This window comes from Heterodontus francisci, chromosome 13, assembly GCF_036365525.1.
Source record: "Heterodontus francisci isolate sHetFra1 chromosome 13, sHetFra1.hap1, whole genome shotgun sequence".
NCBI lineage: Eukaryota > Metazoa > Chordata > Chondrichthyes > Heterodontiformes > Heterodontidae > Heterodontus > Heterodontus francisci.
In genome coordinates this window covers 108,412,688-108,428,831 of record NC_090383.1, presented here as the reverse complement: position 1 = coordinate 108,428,831, position 16,144 = coordinate 108,412,688, and the positions used below count along the sequence as shown (strand labels likewise).

The window sequence follows — 16,144 nt, the reverse complement described above, 5'->3', positions numbered from 1 at the left end:
TTATCTAAAATACACAACATCCTTCTTAGGGGTTTTATGAAAATTCATCTTGTCTGCAATTGTTAACGATCCTTAAAATTAGGAAATGCTGACAAGTGTAAACACTCTCCCAATATCAGAGTTGCTGTAAGGAATTCAATCATCGGATTAAACCTCCATCTAAGCCATTCGCAAACCAAATTAAAGACGTTGAAAATGCAAGATGTATAACTAATGATTCAAGGAAGGTACTTTATTTCTTTTAAAAAAGGAAGAGATTGTTTCATTTGTATGAAAATGTTGTGACGATGAACCAAAATACTCAGATCTGATGAGACTTCCCAAGTTCGACAACATTTACATAAAAAGTGCCCAACTTTCATCATGAAGAATTTCGCATTTATATATCCATCCAGCTTATAAAAATAACTTGGTTAAATTTACTTTAGTTTCTGAAGTAATGGAAAATTTCGGACCAATATTAGCCTTGGAAGTGGTTACTATATCTTGTGGTCATTCATTACTTGTTGTCACTTTGTTTTAGGTTTAGAAAACTCGAATCTAATGCTGCATGACAAATAACAGAATCTAAGACCTATAGTTACTGTACTACAGGAGCAATGAGAACATGCATGTGCTGTCTATATTCTTACACTTCATCACAGCATGCCAGCTACCATTAGACTGAAAAAAGTCTGATGTCAATTCTTTAAAGGCAAACCTCACAGAAATAATACCTTTGACCCTTTCTCCACACATATGCAGTTAGTTAAATAAAACAAGAGCATTATTTTATATATTCTTTTAGGGACAAAGCACTTGTCTCAGTTATCAGTCAATCATTTTAAGATTAACAGACAGTGATCAAAGGCAGCACTCCCCAACTTCAGGACTTAGCTGTGCACAAAACTAATCCCTCAGCAGCAGTCTTTTCTTTACTTAGGTTCCTCCTTTGCGACACTGAGCCAGTTATAAATATTGTAATTTTAAAACAGACTGTGGGAAGGCTGTAATAGCTAAAATCATCAAAATTTACAGAACTATTTACAGATTATAAAGCAAAATAATTGAACATTTTTCTCCAATTTTGGTAATTGCCAAATACATGGGGAAGGCTCCGAAATATAATTTTTGTAATCCTTCCCTGAAGAATCCCTTCAAGAGTCATTTCTCTGAATTTCAAAGATGATAATCTGTGCAACAACTTGCACCAATATACCTTCATACAGTGAAGCATCCCAAGGTACTTCATGGAAGCGGTAGTAGATACTGAAAACTGAGAAGACGACGTTAGGCTAAATTCTGTTGAGCTCCCATTGCCGGGCTCCATGGCAGATGGAGCTGGAGGATCACAGTGGCAGCAGCCCGCCACAGAACCAGATGCCGGGATTGCGGGGCCCGATCATCCCAGCGGCGGCGAGGCTCCAAGGCAGCCTTCTCGCCATCTGGTGACAGGACCCAACTTTAAATTTTTTAAATAAACCTCATGAATACATTTACCTACAAATCATCGCAATCTTACTGGCTGTCCAGGATTTTCTGTGCGACAGGCGGCACTCCTGCGTCTTCCCTTTCCTCTCCAGGGAAAGATGCGCCACCGAGGTGGGAAGGGGGGAACTTAGGATTTTTAATATAGATGCGGTGGGGGGATGTCAACTCTGCATTTCTAGTGTGGGGCGGGGGGGGGGGGGGGGTGGTGGGCAGGAAGGAGTGACCTCTGCACTTTGTGCAGTTGGTGGGGTGGGTGGGGTGGGGAAGTCAACTCTGCAATTTAAGTGTTTTGGGGTGGGTGGAAATGGGGTTACCATTAATTTGCAGTGTATTGGGGGGAGGGGGGGGGAGGGGAAAGTGGGTCAGACATTTATTTCTAGTGCAATGGGGTGGGGCGCGGATATGGAGTTCAAATCTGCAGCGTCTGTGCAGGTCTGGCAGTCCTTTAAAAATGGTGCCAGTGCCAGTGCAGAGGTAGCTGATGCCGTCCCTGCCATGTGATTGGGGGAGGCGACCTGCCCCGCATATTTAAATGAGCCACTGCCGCTAGAGCTCAATGGCATGACAGCGTGTGGCCTGTGCATGCGGGCTGGCTTTTTTTTTGCCCGCCGCTGGGTGCGGTGGTGGGAAAAGAAAATTCAGCCTGTTAGATGAGGTGGCTAAAGGCACAGTCAAAGAGCTAAGATTTGAGGAGGCGTTTGAGATGAGAAAAGCAAGCAAAGCCGAGAAGAACAGCAGCAGAATTCCAGAGTGCAGAGGCATGATTCGTGGATGCTGGAATATTGATGCAGGGAGGGAACACACAGCATACTTAAGCCAGAAATGTAGAGGGTACAAGCTCGGACTTGGGATGGAGAAAATTGTTGCGGTAGAGTAGACCAAGGTTTTGGAGAATCTGAAGACAAGGAAGGTGATTATGAAGTGGACAGCCTGGGGAACAAACCAGTTGAATTCATGAAGACAGGGGTAATCAGTGTACGGGGTTTGGTGTACAAAAGAATGCAGGCTGCAGAGCTCGGATTGAGTTTACCCATGTATACAGTATTTCATCAAAGCAAAACCTGGAGAAATTATTGTTATTCTAGGAACATAATAATATTCAGGACAGAAGTAGGCGATTCAACCTCTCGGGCTTATGCATTACCAATTAGATCTCATAAATCTGCACCTAAAATCCATTTTCTCACCTTTGCTCCCTGTCCCTTGATATCTTTAACAAGAAAAACCTATCCAAATCAGTCTTGAGAATTCCAATTGTTCCAGCATTCACACTCTTTTGGGGGGCAGAGTTCCATATTTCTACCACCCTTCGTGCCAAATCATGCTTTCTGATTTGGCTCCTGAATCTAATTTTTAGAGCATGTCCCCCTGCACTTGATTTTTAAAAAAACATGTTCATGGGATGTGGGCATCGCTGGCTAGGACAGCATTTATTGCCCATCCCTAATTGCCCTTGAGAAGGTGTTGGTGAGCTGCCTTCTTGAACCGCTGCAGTCCATGTGGGGCAGGTACACCCACAGTGCTGTTAGGATTTTGACCCAGCGACAGTGATGGAACAGCGATATAATTCCAAGTCAGGATGGTGTGTGGTGATTCCACATATTTCTTCCTGACTAAGGTATGAAGCAACAGATACTAACTCGTCTTTAAATGTTAATGGAAAATTTTTTCCTGCATCACATAATTTAAAATATACTTACTTTCTTAATCTATCAACAGCCTTCAACTGTACATCACTATGAGTCCGGGCCAGAACGGCCTCATGCTGAGCACATTTCAAACATAAGCCAGCAACGCATTCTGAACTGTCGATAGCAAGCAAAGATTCTTGATGCTTTAATCGTTCTTTCAGCTCTTGACATTCCTTTTGAGATTCTGACAGCTCTTTTCTAAAATTTCACAAATAAGAAAGAATGTTTTAACAATGACATTCACAGATGAATAGGAATAAAACTAGGAGGAAAAACATCTTAAATTATCACCTCACAAAAACTGCATAAATATGAAGCTTAAGCGATCAAACACAGAAATGCTGTAGTGAAGAACTCCATTGAATAGTCTACATGATGGACAACTAGTCTTTTTAAAAATAATCTACTGGCTCATTTCATTAACTATTAACTCTATAGCCCATAACTGTCAGACCATGGGCATCTGACCCAATCCTAGTCCTTGGTCAATGCAGTTCTCAATTGGCTGCTAGGTGGAACATCCATTCAGCACCTCCCCATGCGAATGCAGTTGGGAGCAGGAACTTAATGGTCCACTCAACCAGTCTCTCCACACAGCTATGGCATGGTATATACATGGTGCCATTGATAATTTTCAACAGTTGACATTAACCCACATACCTAGTTCACACAACTGATCTTCCCAGATTGCTTCCATTTAAAAACCCCTTTCCCAGTTGAGTATTTCAAATGCCAGCTCCCTCTCTCTTCATTGCTACTACTCTGTCCCTCACAGGTTGTGGATGGCACTGGCAGAGTCAAATTTATTGCCCATATTTAGTTTCTCTTCATGGTGATGTACCTTTTCTTTGAATCACTGCAGTTCTTGTGGTTACAAGGTTCCCGCAATGGTGTTCTCACAATGAGACAAGTTTACGGCAATGGCAAGCCTATTTCACAACTCTTTGGAGCAGATGAACTCTGCCAATCAGGATGTCATCTAGTCTACATGGCTTTTGCCTCTATTCAATAAATAAATAATTTAAAAATATAAAATTGAACAAAACATAGGGTGAATTGAATTCATAGAAAAAGACAACTGAGGCTAGTTACAGAGAGTATTAGGAAAATTAGAAAAGTATAAAGGCAAATCACAGATGGCAACAAGAATGGTCCAAAAATGTGTATAACTACAGTACATTAATATTAGATGAAAGGTAAATCAATTAAAGGCAAAGCTAATAAAAATCAGATTAAAGTGGATATATCTAGTGGATCCTTCACACAAATTTCCACTGAAGAACAATGGATAGATCTCCATTTACATAGGTGGAATAAATGACACAAAAAGGTTAGTAACAAATGTGTTATGAAGATAGTGAAAGGATTAAATATGCAGAAGGCCAAATGGGATAAATCTGCAAGAAATTAAAGGAGGAAAATTAATAATGCTTTGTTTTTTTTAAAAAAAGAACTCCATAAATATTTTGAGAGTCAGAAGATAGCTAATGTAATGCCAATATTCAGCAAATAGTAAAATACCAACCTGGTAATTGCAGGTCAGTTAACCTAACATCTGTAGTTGGAAGAACACTCCAGGGGATCTTACAGATGCTATAAATTAAGGTCTGAATAGCACAGGCAATATGGAGACCAGTCAGCATGGTTTCATAAGTAATTGGTTGTGCCTTACAAACATACTGGAAATCTTTGAGGAGGTAATTAAGCTGATGGAAGAGAGTAACTCTATATATGAAGCTGACTTGGATTTTCAAAAGGCATTTGACAAAGTTCTCAAGCAAGACCAATAAGGAAGAATATGGAATAGAGGAAAAATTGTCTCGATGGATCGAGAATCGCCTCAGGACAGTGATAAATGGAAAACACTTTCTTTGGAAAAAAAGTAACCAATGCCATTCTACATAGATTTATTCTGGCACTAGTGTTGACAATGTTTTGAGAATGGCATGGAACAGGGTTTCCATGATATATTAAATTGGCTGATGACATGAAGCTATATATAGTGTCATGCAGGCCCCCCACCTACCAAGAATGAGGCACATTGGTTTTTTTATATGAACATTGATTTTTAACTTAAATGGGGTGAGGAAATGACTTGTTGAATAGATCAACCATGGCTGGAAAAAAAAATATGCATACTAACAGACGGTGCTTGTGTAGACAAAGGACCATTCCCTGACACATTCAACCCACAATGGATGTTGATCACCGGACAGTGAGGGGAAGTGCATTCCAGGGCCTGCTGGGGTGATGCAATCCACAGGGGCCAGAAATGGTTGGACCATCTAGTCACATGACTGGTAGTTCCAGGGTCTTTTGAACTAGCCAGAGAGTTTGAACTAAAAAAAAGACTGTTTGCTCCTGGACTAAGAAGATCTCTCCTGTCTGCTCCCATCTCTTTCTCACAGAACTCCAAATCCACTGAAGACACATGAACCCCAAGAGAGAAAAGTCTCCTACAGCAAACAAGGTTTATGAAGAATACATGGACCTAACAAAAAACAAGATCAACCTACAATCAAGGACTCTACAGTGAGCTCGAAGATCCGTAACAAAAACCCCCTTCAGAGATTGCCTCAAACATTTCCACTTTATTTCTTCCGCTTTGTTCTGCCTCTATCTGCATATGTGTATCACGTATGAATGCTAGAGTGGGTGCGTTGTGTATCTGTAGACGTCAACCGAACTAGAGTTTAAGTTTAAAAACAAGAAATGCTGGAACCACTCAGCAGGTCTGGCAGCATCTGTGAAAAGAGAAGCAGAGTTAACGTTTCGGGTCAGTGACCCTTCTTCAGAACTGACAAATATTAGAAAAGTCACAGGTTATAAGCAAGTGAGGTGGGGGTGGGGCAAGAGATAACAAAGGAGGTGTAGATTGGACCAGGCCACATAGCTGATCAAAAGGTCATGGAGCAAAGGCAAACAATAAGTTAATGGTGTGTTGAAACATATTAACATATTGTTTGCCTTTGCTCCACAACCTTTTGGTCAGCTATGTGGCCTGGTCCAATCTAGACCTCCTTTGTTATCTCTTGCCCCATCCCCACCTCACTTGCTTATAACCTGTGACTTTTCTAATATTTGTCAGTTCCGATGAAGGGTCACTGACCCGAAACGTTAACTCTGCTTCTCTTTTCACAGATGCTGCCAGACCTGCTGAGTGGTTCCAGCATTTCTTGTTTTTATTTCAGATTTCCAGCATCTGCAGTATTTTGCTTTTATTTTAGAGTTTAAGTTTAATCAATTTCAATTTTTCTTCTTTAAACCTAAGAAAACCTGTTTGTGCTGGTTTCCTTGCCATTATAATTGAAAAGCAGTGAACAAGGATTCACCAAGGAGGAGCTAAAAACACAATGGTCGATATTTTATCCGGGCGCAGCACTCCGCGGCGTGTCCTTTAAACTCAGTGGGGTGCCCACATTTAGAGGCCGCTGCAGAGCCCCCGCGATTTAAAGCGCCCCAGCACCTGCTTACTGACAGCTGTCAAAGAATACTTACCTGACGGCTGAAGAATGGGGCTGCTGTCAATTTGGCAGCAAAGCAGAAAGTGCGGGAGAAACCCAGCAGGTCAGGCAGCATCTGTGGAGAGAGAAGCAGAGTTAACTTGACCAGGTTCATAGACCTGAAAATTAACTCTGCTTCTCTCTCCACAGATGCTGCCTGACTTGCTGAGTTACCCAGCACTTTCTGCTTTGCTGCCACATACTTACCCTGCTGTGTCCCATTGTCCTGTGAAGTTGCGATCCTCTTCTTCCACTCAAGTGTTACATTGCTTCTTGTAGGGATGCCGCACCTGGGTGAATAATCTTAATTTTGCACATTCCAGGACGTGAGACTTAAATGTACCATAAAATTCAAATACACAACAGAAATAAAACCATAAGAATATTTACATACTTCTAATCATCTGACTCTGAAAAGCCACAGACTAATATGCATTTGGAATCTTTATTCATTTCACTGCCAACTGTTATGTGATAATACATGTAACTGCGATTAAATAATCTGTTAAAAAAAAAAGGAAAATATGTTCATATTCTAGCTGCATTGCCAAGTAGAAATATTACACCAATAAATATGATCATCTGCTGCAGAAGCAAAGTGTTGGTGAACACGCGTCGATGTGTAATAGCTGAAAAACCATGACAACAGCACAGATTTCCTCACTAGTCCTGCATAGGTCTTAAAACATGTGCAAGACAAACCTTGCAGCCAGAAGTCAGAGCAGTTACACGGTGCAGTCACCTTTGCATTTAAAAGGACCACACCAAAAGCCAAGGATGGCAGAAGGGTGCTCTAGCATGTCCCCACAGTGTAGCGAAGCCTCCCTGCTCACTCTCCTTCAGGCTGTGTGGGCAAAGCAGGAGGTCCTTTTCACCAGTGATGGTAAGAAGAGGCCCTCCCACCTGAACAAGGCAGTCTGGCTTGAGGAGGCAGAGGTGGTCAGTGGCCATGGGGCCATCTGGCGTCAAAGGGTCCAATGCTGGAAGGGGATGATCGATCACTCTCTCAGCCAGCCTCATGTCCTCGCTAGGCCTCATGCACACAGGGTACGACTGCCAAAGTCATCCACAGCCAAAGGGTTATCATAGCAGCAGCCTTCCTACAGCCAGGCTGCTACCGCAGAAGTGGCACCGAGTAGGAGAATCTGCAAACATTTCCAAAAAGCATCTCACACAGATGGGTCTGCATGGGTGACACAACACTGTAGAAAGGCCGGAAACAAAATCATCTTCAATAACATTGCATTGCTTTTACTGTGTGAATGAAGTGTGTCAGCATCTACTGATCATGGCTCCTCCCATTACATCATTGTCCTTCCAGAATCGCAAATGTATGGAATAACATCATTGCCATGCCAGTATCACTCATGTCCATATTACTGCATCCGTGGAGATGCACAACGGCTCAGTATTCTGCTGCCAGTAATGGTGGATGCAAAGATGTTGCAGATGTGGACTGCTGCACAACAGGTGAATGAGGGTGCTGTGTGGTGTGCAGAGCCCACGGTGGCTCCTATGGCGTGGAGAACCTTTAATCAATGAGGCGCTGCCGTGCACCCCTAGCTCGCTGCTCGCCCTACATGCAGTGCCTGGATGTTCTCGGTCCTCCTATGTGCCTTCCCTGCTGTAAGACCTCAGTGTCCTCATCGTCCGAGCATGAGTCCTGCTCATGTCTCTCCTCATCCTGCAAGGCCCCCACCCCCACACCATTGACTGTGTAGTTGTGCAGAGCACAGCAAACAGCAACGATGTGAGCTACCAATTCTAGCCTGTACTGCAGGGCACCACCCGATCTATCCAGGCAGCGGAATCGCATTTTCAGCATGCCAATCGTCTGTTCAATGGTGGCTCTTGTAGCTCCGTGGCTGGCATTGTATTGCTCTTCTGCAGCAGTGCTGGGGTGTCTTGCCAGTGTCAGGAACCATGTATGCAAGGGGTAGCCCTTGTCTCCAAGAAGCCACCCCTTCATCTGAGCCATTTCAGTGAACAGCAATGGCAACTGGCGCAGGATGAAGGAGTCATTGCAGCTGCCTGGAAAGCGGGCACAGATTTGCATGAATCGCTTCTGGTGATCACATACAAGCTGCACATTGATTGAGTGGAAGCCTTACAGTTTACGTATTCAGCTGGTCGTCTGACTTTCAGGGTCCGTTGTAAGCGAATATAGTCACCAGCCCTCCAGAACAGGGCATCGGTGACCTCCATGCTGCAGCGGTGCACTGCTGACTGTGTGACACCACAAAGGTGGGCCCCTGAAATGATGCAGAGGCGTAAAAATTGAGAGCTGCTATCACTTTGAGGGCCATAGGCATAGGATGTCCCCCGAAGCCCCTGGGCTGCAGGTAATCATTTAACAGGGCACAGAGAAGTGTCACCGCCTCTCTAGACAGCCGCAGTCGCCTCTGACACTGGCGCTCTGACATCTGCAGGTATGTCATGCGGGACCTGTAGATGCGCGGTGATCTATAGTGGTGAGCTCTCCTTGGGTGCTGCTGCTCCCAACCAGGGGCCTCTGTGTGCGCTGCAACTGCCTATTGGTTTTGCCTGCGGTACATATGGATGCTCTCAAGGAGCACATCAATGAATATAGGGTGAACCATCCCCATCTTCAAGTTGCAATTCAACTCGTTTCCTTCAATTCTTCGAAGGTTCCCGACTAGGCAGAGATTGATGTTGAGTGGTACATCAGGTGCTTTCATGCAGCAGCTGTGTGGTATGGCATAACATTGCCCATCTTCACTCCCACTAAGAGTGGCACCGCATAACCACAAAGATTGAACAAGCTGCATCGATTGGCCCAAAAGACATATAAGCTTCACACGCCTACCGTTTCTCGCACTCTCCCCACATACAGGGTGCCTTGAGTGCCATTGCTCCTTCAATGACAGAGGCAGTCAATGGCAGACAGCTGCCAACCATTACAAAGGGCGGAATCGCAGTGGTTCCATTCGGTAATGCAGAGTGAAACCCCTGAAAACCCCCCTTCCCTCCTCCCTTTAGGAATGCAGAGTGAGACCCCTGAATATTTCCCTCTCCCTTTAGGAATGCAGAGTGAGACCCGAGTAGCAGAACTTACCTTCGTTGGTGACAACTTCTGCCTCTAAGGACCCGCCGGCTTTTCAAATCGTGAACGGGACGGCACATGGCAGCTGCACGTTCAGCGAAAAATCCGGAATTGTCCAGAGAGAGGCAGCGGGCTGCATAATCTGCAGGGATAAGTATGGTTTAACATATTCTAATTGGGGTTGGGTGGGGGGGCTGCACCCAGGTCCCCCTGCCACTGGTAATTTGCAGCAGGCCCTTCTCGACATTGCAGATCGAGGCGGGCCTCTCCCCGCAGAATTTTACCAGCCCCCGCACTGCGACCTGCGGTATCGAAGGGCCGGTAAAATGCAGCCCAGTGTATTTAAAAATAAAATCCTGTTACGGTAAGACCAGATGAAGGCTGAGAGGGACCCCTAGACACCTTTCTCACCTGGTGGTAACATTAAGGAATGAGCATTAAAAAAAAAGAGACTGGCTATCTATTGTAAACACAGTTTGTTATATAAAGGTTTTTATGTGGATAAGAGCAGCAAACATGTCCATAACATGAAAGGCTCCTGAAAGGGAACTAAGTTATGCAGAAAGCCTTGTGTGACTAAAGTTATTTGTACTGAGAATAAAAACCAAGAAGGAGAATGATACAGAACTTTAAGCTCATAAGTGGTATAGCTAAGTTTGAAGCAAGCTAGCTTCTTAACTTTGACAATGATCGTAGAACTAAAGAACACAAGTGCAAAAATCACAAGTTTTCAGCAAAATTAGAGTTTAGAAGAAAAGCTTTTCCCCAAGATAGTGGCCATGCAGAACAGATTCCCACAGGATTTAGTTGATTTGAGGCCAATTGAAACCATTAAACTGGAACTGGAGTAATATCGTTTATGGAAGGGTGGGCCTGTTTTTTTCAGGACAAGTAATTAATGTTTCTAAGTAGGGATCAACGGGTGGTGGGAAAGGGAAGTCCATGATGAAATAATCAGATTTCGGGGGCTAAATTGGATAGCCCCTGAAAACAAGCACAGAGCTCATGAAGCGCAATTAGCCCACACCCATTGACTGCAATGCAGGCAGCAGGTCAACTTCATGCTGCCTGCTCATTTGAATGATTTCAGTGTACAGCCAACACTAACTGTGCTGTTCATTGGCTGGACACCTCAGTGGGAACCAATATTGAGAGTGGCCAGTACAATTTACATAGTTAGCCTGCATGTCATAAAGGGGAGATGCATCATAGTTGAAGTCATGCTTGTAGAGAATCTGATGTGGGAAAGAGTGAGGAATGACACATCAGAAAAGAAAGTGGGTTCCAAGATTTTCAAATGCTACACTGGAGGTCTTGGTGGGGGGAGGTGGAGAGGAAGAGATGTCTTGTATCTGCAGGAGCAGAGGGTGGTCCTCCAGAAACACGGCCAAAAGGCAGTGGGAGCAGATAGCCGTGGAGATCGAGGACCTGGATGCAGTGACACAAGAATTTCAATAACCTCACCTATGTGGTCAAGGTCAGTGATTGCATCTTCAAACACCATATCCTACAACTGCACTGGTAGCCTCAAATCACCAAATCCCTATCACTTACCTACCAACAATCTCAGACCTTATACCTATCATTCAAATGCTTCACCTCACCCTCATACACTCCTGCAGAACTCACACCCACAAAATGCAGGTTGCACACACTGCCAGATTTTCAACCTTGACAGCCATATTACCAGCAACAGGGCTGAAACTATTGAAGATGACTGTATCTTTATAACTAATCCTTCTTCTCACATCCCACTTGCCCCTCATTTCACATTCACTTCTGATTTACAAGCTGCAGGTGGTGTAAGCACGCACCACTTACTTTTCACACCATAACCTTACCCTTCTGCCTTTTTTTCTATCAATGTGAATGGAACAATAAAATTCAAGTGAAAACCACATTTTTGTTCATTCTGCTCTGGAATTCATTTCAAAAACACAGTTACAGTTCCAGACATCAATCAACCAGTCACATTATGGCAGATAGAGTTCAATGTGGGAAAGTGCAAGGCTATTCACATTGGACCCCAGAAAGAGAAATCAAATTACTTTTTGAATGGAGAAGCTGTGGAGAAGAGAGATTTAGAGGTCCTTGCACAGGAATCACTAAAAATGAGTGGACAGCTACAAAAAGAAGCCGAATGGAATCTTAGCTGTTGTCTGAAGGGGACTGGAGTACAAATGGGTGGAAATTATACTACAGTTGTGTACAGCTCTGGTTAGACTGCATCTGGAGTACTGCATTCAGTTTCAGGCAACGCACTTCAGTAAGGATATACTGACCTTAGAGCAGGTGCAGTGCAAATTCACCAGAATTGTTACAGCACAGGAGGCGGCTATTCGGCCCATCGTGTCTGCACCAGCTCTCTGAGTGAGTATTTCACTTAGTGCCATTCCCCCACCTTCTTCCCATAACCTTGTACATTCTTCCTTTTCAGGTAACTATTTAATTCCCTTTTGAATGCCTCGATTGAACCTGAGCTTAAATGGTTAAATTGAGGACAGGTTGCATAGATTCAAACATAGAAGATTCTAATTGAAGTGTTTAAGATGATTAAAAGATTTGATAGTTTCTCTCTATCTACCCTTTTTCCTGGTAGAGAAGTCCAGAACAAGGGCCATAACCTTAAAATACCTCTAATCAATAAGCATTTTTAGCAATATGTGTTTATGCCTGATAAGTTTTAATAAAAGCCTGTGGTGGCCACATAACATAGAACTTAAGTAATGAGTATATTATTTCAATTAATTCCTATCCTGGATATTATTACCTTAATAATGAAACCCAAGCCTCTAGGGTTTCAGTCTTCCCTTGGGAAAAAATGTTCAGATTTTCCTGAAAATTAAAATGAGGAAGTTATGGAAACAGGTTTTCCCTCAAATTACTCTTTGGCATAAAATAATCCTAAATTCTCTGCTGTAGTTGAAGAGGAAGGGAGAATAGCTCCGAAGATTTTATTTTTTGCCCATTTTCTCCCTTCTCAGGAGGCCAATTGGTGCTGAGATCAATTCCATAGGCACTGAGCATCTTCTCATTCTTTTCCCAAGTCATGCACTTAGTCTATGCAGTGAGTGTTAGCAGGTATACAACCACAGAGGTTCCTATAGTTTAGCTCAACCCAATCCTCACCAGCTGTTCATAAACATGCACTTTCAAACAAAGGCCATAGCAGAATAGCTAGAAATCAGGAGCAAGAACCTTGCCGATTTTATTCCCCCCTCACTAGCACAGGGGCATTAAGGCTAAAAATAGTGTCCTTGCTGCCACTCTAGTTGAAATAAGCTCACTTAGCATGGAGCAGGAATCAAACTGGAGACCTCCTGTCAAATGGTTCAGTTTCACTTCGCCTTTATCAACTGAGCAACCATGAAATCCACCCCCCCACCCCCTCCTCCCCCATGAGAAATTTTAAAACCTGAAATCACAATTCCTTGACATTAGTGCATTAGAGTTATTAGACTTGAGACTGATCTTCTTACATTCTGAAATGGTACAATATAATCAAGGCCTCAAATAAATATACAAAATGGTGAATACCAGGGAATACCAGTTCTGATGATGGATTTCCCCAAAACTCTAGACTTTTTTTAAAGATGCTTACTGGCCTGCTATTCATGTCCAGTAGTTCCTATTTTTCATATCAGACTTCCAGTACTGGTTTTGTTAAATCTCTGTTTAAGACCTCACTTGGTCCAAGTGTAACAAAACATATTAATTAAATTCAACTACATCAGAACATTACACATACTATTTTATTTGATATACTTTTTAAACCCGTAATTGTATAGTATGAAACAAAAACAGAAAATAGTGGTAATACACAGCACGTTAGTCAGCAACTGTAGACATAAGAACATAAACAGGAGCAGGAGTCTGCTCAACATTCAATAAGATCATGGCTAACCTTTGAACTCAACTCCACTTTCCTGTCCAATCTGTATATCCTTTGATTCCCTTAAGAGTCCAAAAGTCTATCAATCTCAGCCCTGAATATACTCAACAACTGAGCATCCACATCCCTCTGGTGTAGATAATTCCAATGATTCACAGACCTCTGAGTGAAGAAATTTCTCCTCATCTCAGTACTAAATGGCTGAACGCTCATCTTGAGACTATGTCCTCTAGCTCTAGACTCTCCAGCCAAGGGAACAGTCTTGCTACATCTACCCTCAGACCCTCTCAGAATCTTACATATTTCAATGAGATCACCTCTCATTCTTCTAAACACCAGGACAGTATTGGGCCATTCTACTCAAATGTTTCTTTTATAGAACAATCCTCTCATCCAGGACTCAATCCATCAAACCTTTGTTTCAAAATGAGAAAATGAGTTAATGTTTTGGGTATTTGACCCTATATTAGAAAGGGTCTCCATTTCTCCGATTCCAATTAACTTGCTTTTTCTCCTTTCAGATGCTGACTGACTAATGCATATTTCCATATTTTCTATTATTTTAGACAGCATTTAACGTTTATTCTTTTTAAATAGGTTTTATACGAGCACACACACAAACAAAACAATGTACTCACCACTTCTAGCTGTAACTTTTTGATTTCTTCTGTAACAGTTTTGCTCTCTGGTTGTGTTGGAGTAAAACATGACTGATGTTGATGTTTCACTGGTGAGGCTGACTCCTGCACCTCCTGTGTTCTCACGGCATTTTGGTCCACCAGGCAAGTGGCTTGTGATGTTGGCTGGGAAAGTTTGGGAAAAGGCATTCAATGTGGAAATGATAAAACTTTAAAATAAAAATTAATATATATGTTGGATATAAAAGGCTTTAGGAAGGAAGCCAAGGACTTGGAGAGGGTACAGAGGAGATTTACCAGAATGGTACCAGGGGTGCAGGACTTCAGTTATGTGGAGAGGTTAGTAAAGCTGGAAATGATCACTGTCGAGCGGAGATGGTTAAGAGGAAGTTTAGTAGAGGTGTTCAAAATTATGAAGGGTTTTGATAGAGTAAATAAAAAACTGTTTCCACCAGCAGGAGGGTTGGCAACTAGAGGACACCAATTTAAGGTAATTGGCAAAAGGACCAGAGGGGAGATGAGGAGTTGTTTTTTAAATGCAGCTTGTTTTTATGATCTGGAATGCACTGCCTAAAAAGGTGATGGAAGCAGATTCATTAGTAACTTTCAAATTGGGAATTGGATAGATTAAAAAATGGAGAAAAAAAAAGCGGGGCTATGGAGAAAGGGAATTCGGACCAATTAGACAGCTTTTCAAAGAGCCAGCACAGGTGCAATGGGCCAAATGGCCTCCTTCTCCCAGTATTAGCTATAAGTCAGGAAATGGAAGGGAGGGAGGAACTCAAGAAAATTACAATCACTGCGGAAGTGGTACTGAACAAATTGTTGGAGCTGCGGGCTGACAAATCCCCAGGTCCTGATGGACTTCATCCTGGGATGTTAAACGGGGCTAGTGAGATAGCTGATGCGTTAGTTTTAATTTTCCAAAATTTCCTAGATTCGGGGAAGGTTCCATTAGATTGGAAAATAGAAAATGTGACTCCTTTATTAAAAAAGGGAGGGAGAAAGCAGGAAACTACAGGCTAATAAAGCTTAACATCTGTCTTGGGGAAAATGTTAGAAGCTATTATTAAAGACACTATAGCAGGGCATTTAGAAAAATTCAAGGTAATCAGGCAGAGTCAACATGGTTTTGTGATAGGGAAATCATGTTTAACCAATTTATTAAAGTTCTTTGAGGGAATTATATGTGCTGTGGATAAAGGGATAAAGGGATTTCCAGAATGCATTTGATAAAGGTGCCACATCAAAGGTTATTGCAGAAAATAAAAGCTCATGGTGTAGGGGTAACATATTGGCATGGATAGAAGATTGGTTAGCTAACGGGAAACAGTAGGCATAAATGGGTCATTTTCTGGTTAGCAAGATGTAACAAGTGGTGTGCCACAGGGAAATGTGCTGCAGCCTCAATTTGTTACAGTTTATATAAATGACTCAGACGAAGGGACCAAAGGTATGGTTGCTAAATTTGCCGATGACACAAAGATAGGTAGGAAAGTAACTTGTGACGAGGACATAAGGAGGCTACAAAGGGATGTAGATAGGTTAACTGAGTGGGCAAAGACCTGGCAAATGGAGTATAATGTGGGAAAGTGTGAAATTGTCCATTATGGCAGGAAGAATAAAAAAGCATATCTAAATGGCGAGAGATTGCAGAGCCCCAAGATGCAGAGGGATCTGGGTGTCCTAGTGCATGAACCGCAAAAGGTCAGTATGCAGCTACAGCACATAATTAGGAAAGCTAACAGAATGTTTATCACGAGGGGAATTGAATACAAAAGTAGGGAGGTTATGCTTCAGCTATACAGGGCATTGGTGAGACCACATCTGGAGTACTATGTACAGTACTGGTCTCCTTTTATTTGAGGAAGGATGTAAATGCATTG

At 42.7% G+C, this 16,144-nt stretch overlaps 1 protein-coding gene across 12 annotated transcripts in view; it reads right to left on the bottom strand.

Moving 5' to 3' along the window:
* Positions 1–16,144, bottom strand: part of sdccag8 (SHH signaling and ciliogenesis regulator sdccag8) — a 402,434-nt gene that overhangs the window by 351,798 nt on the left and 34,492 nt on the right. For all 12 annotated transcript variants that reach the window (XR_010976277.1, XR_010976278.1, XR_010976282.1 and 9 more), the window contains 3 exons: positions 14,259–14,423; positions 12,499–12,563; positions 3,171–3,359 (listed from right to left, as the gene is read on the bottom strand). Coding sequence is in view for 6 of the 12 variants with exons in the window: in XM_068045388.1 (XP_067901489.1) it covers positions 3,171–3,359; positions 12,499–12,563; positions 14,259–14,423 (419 nt within the window). In the remaining 6 variants the exon portion in view is untranslated. The remainder of the gene's footprint in view (positions 1–3,170; positions 3,360–12,498; positions 12,564–14,258; positions 14,424–16,144) is intronic.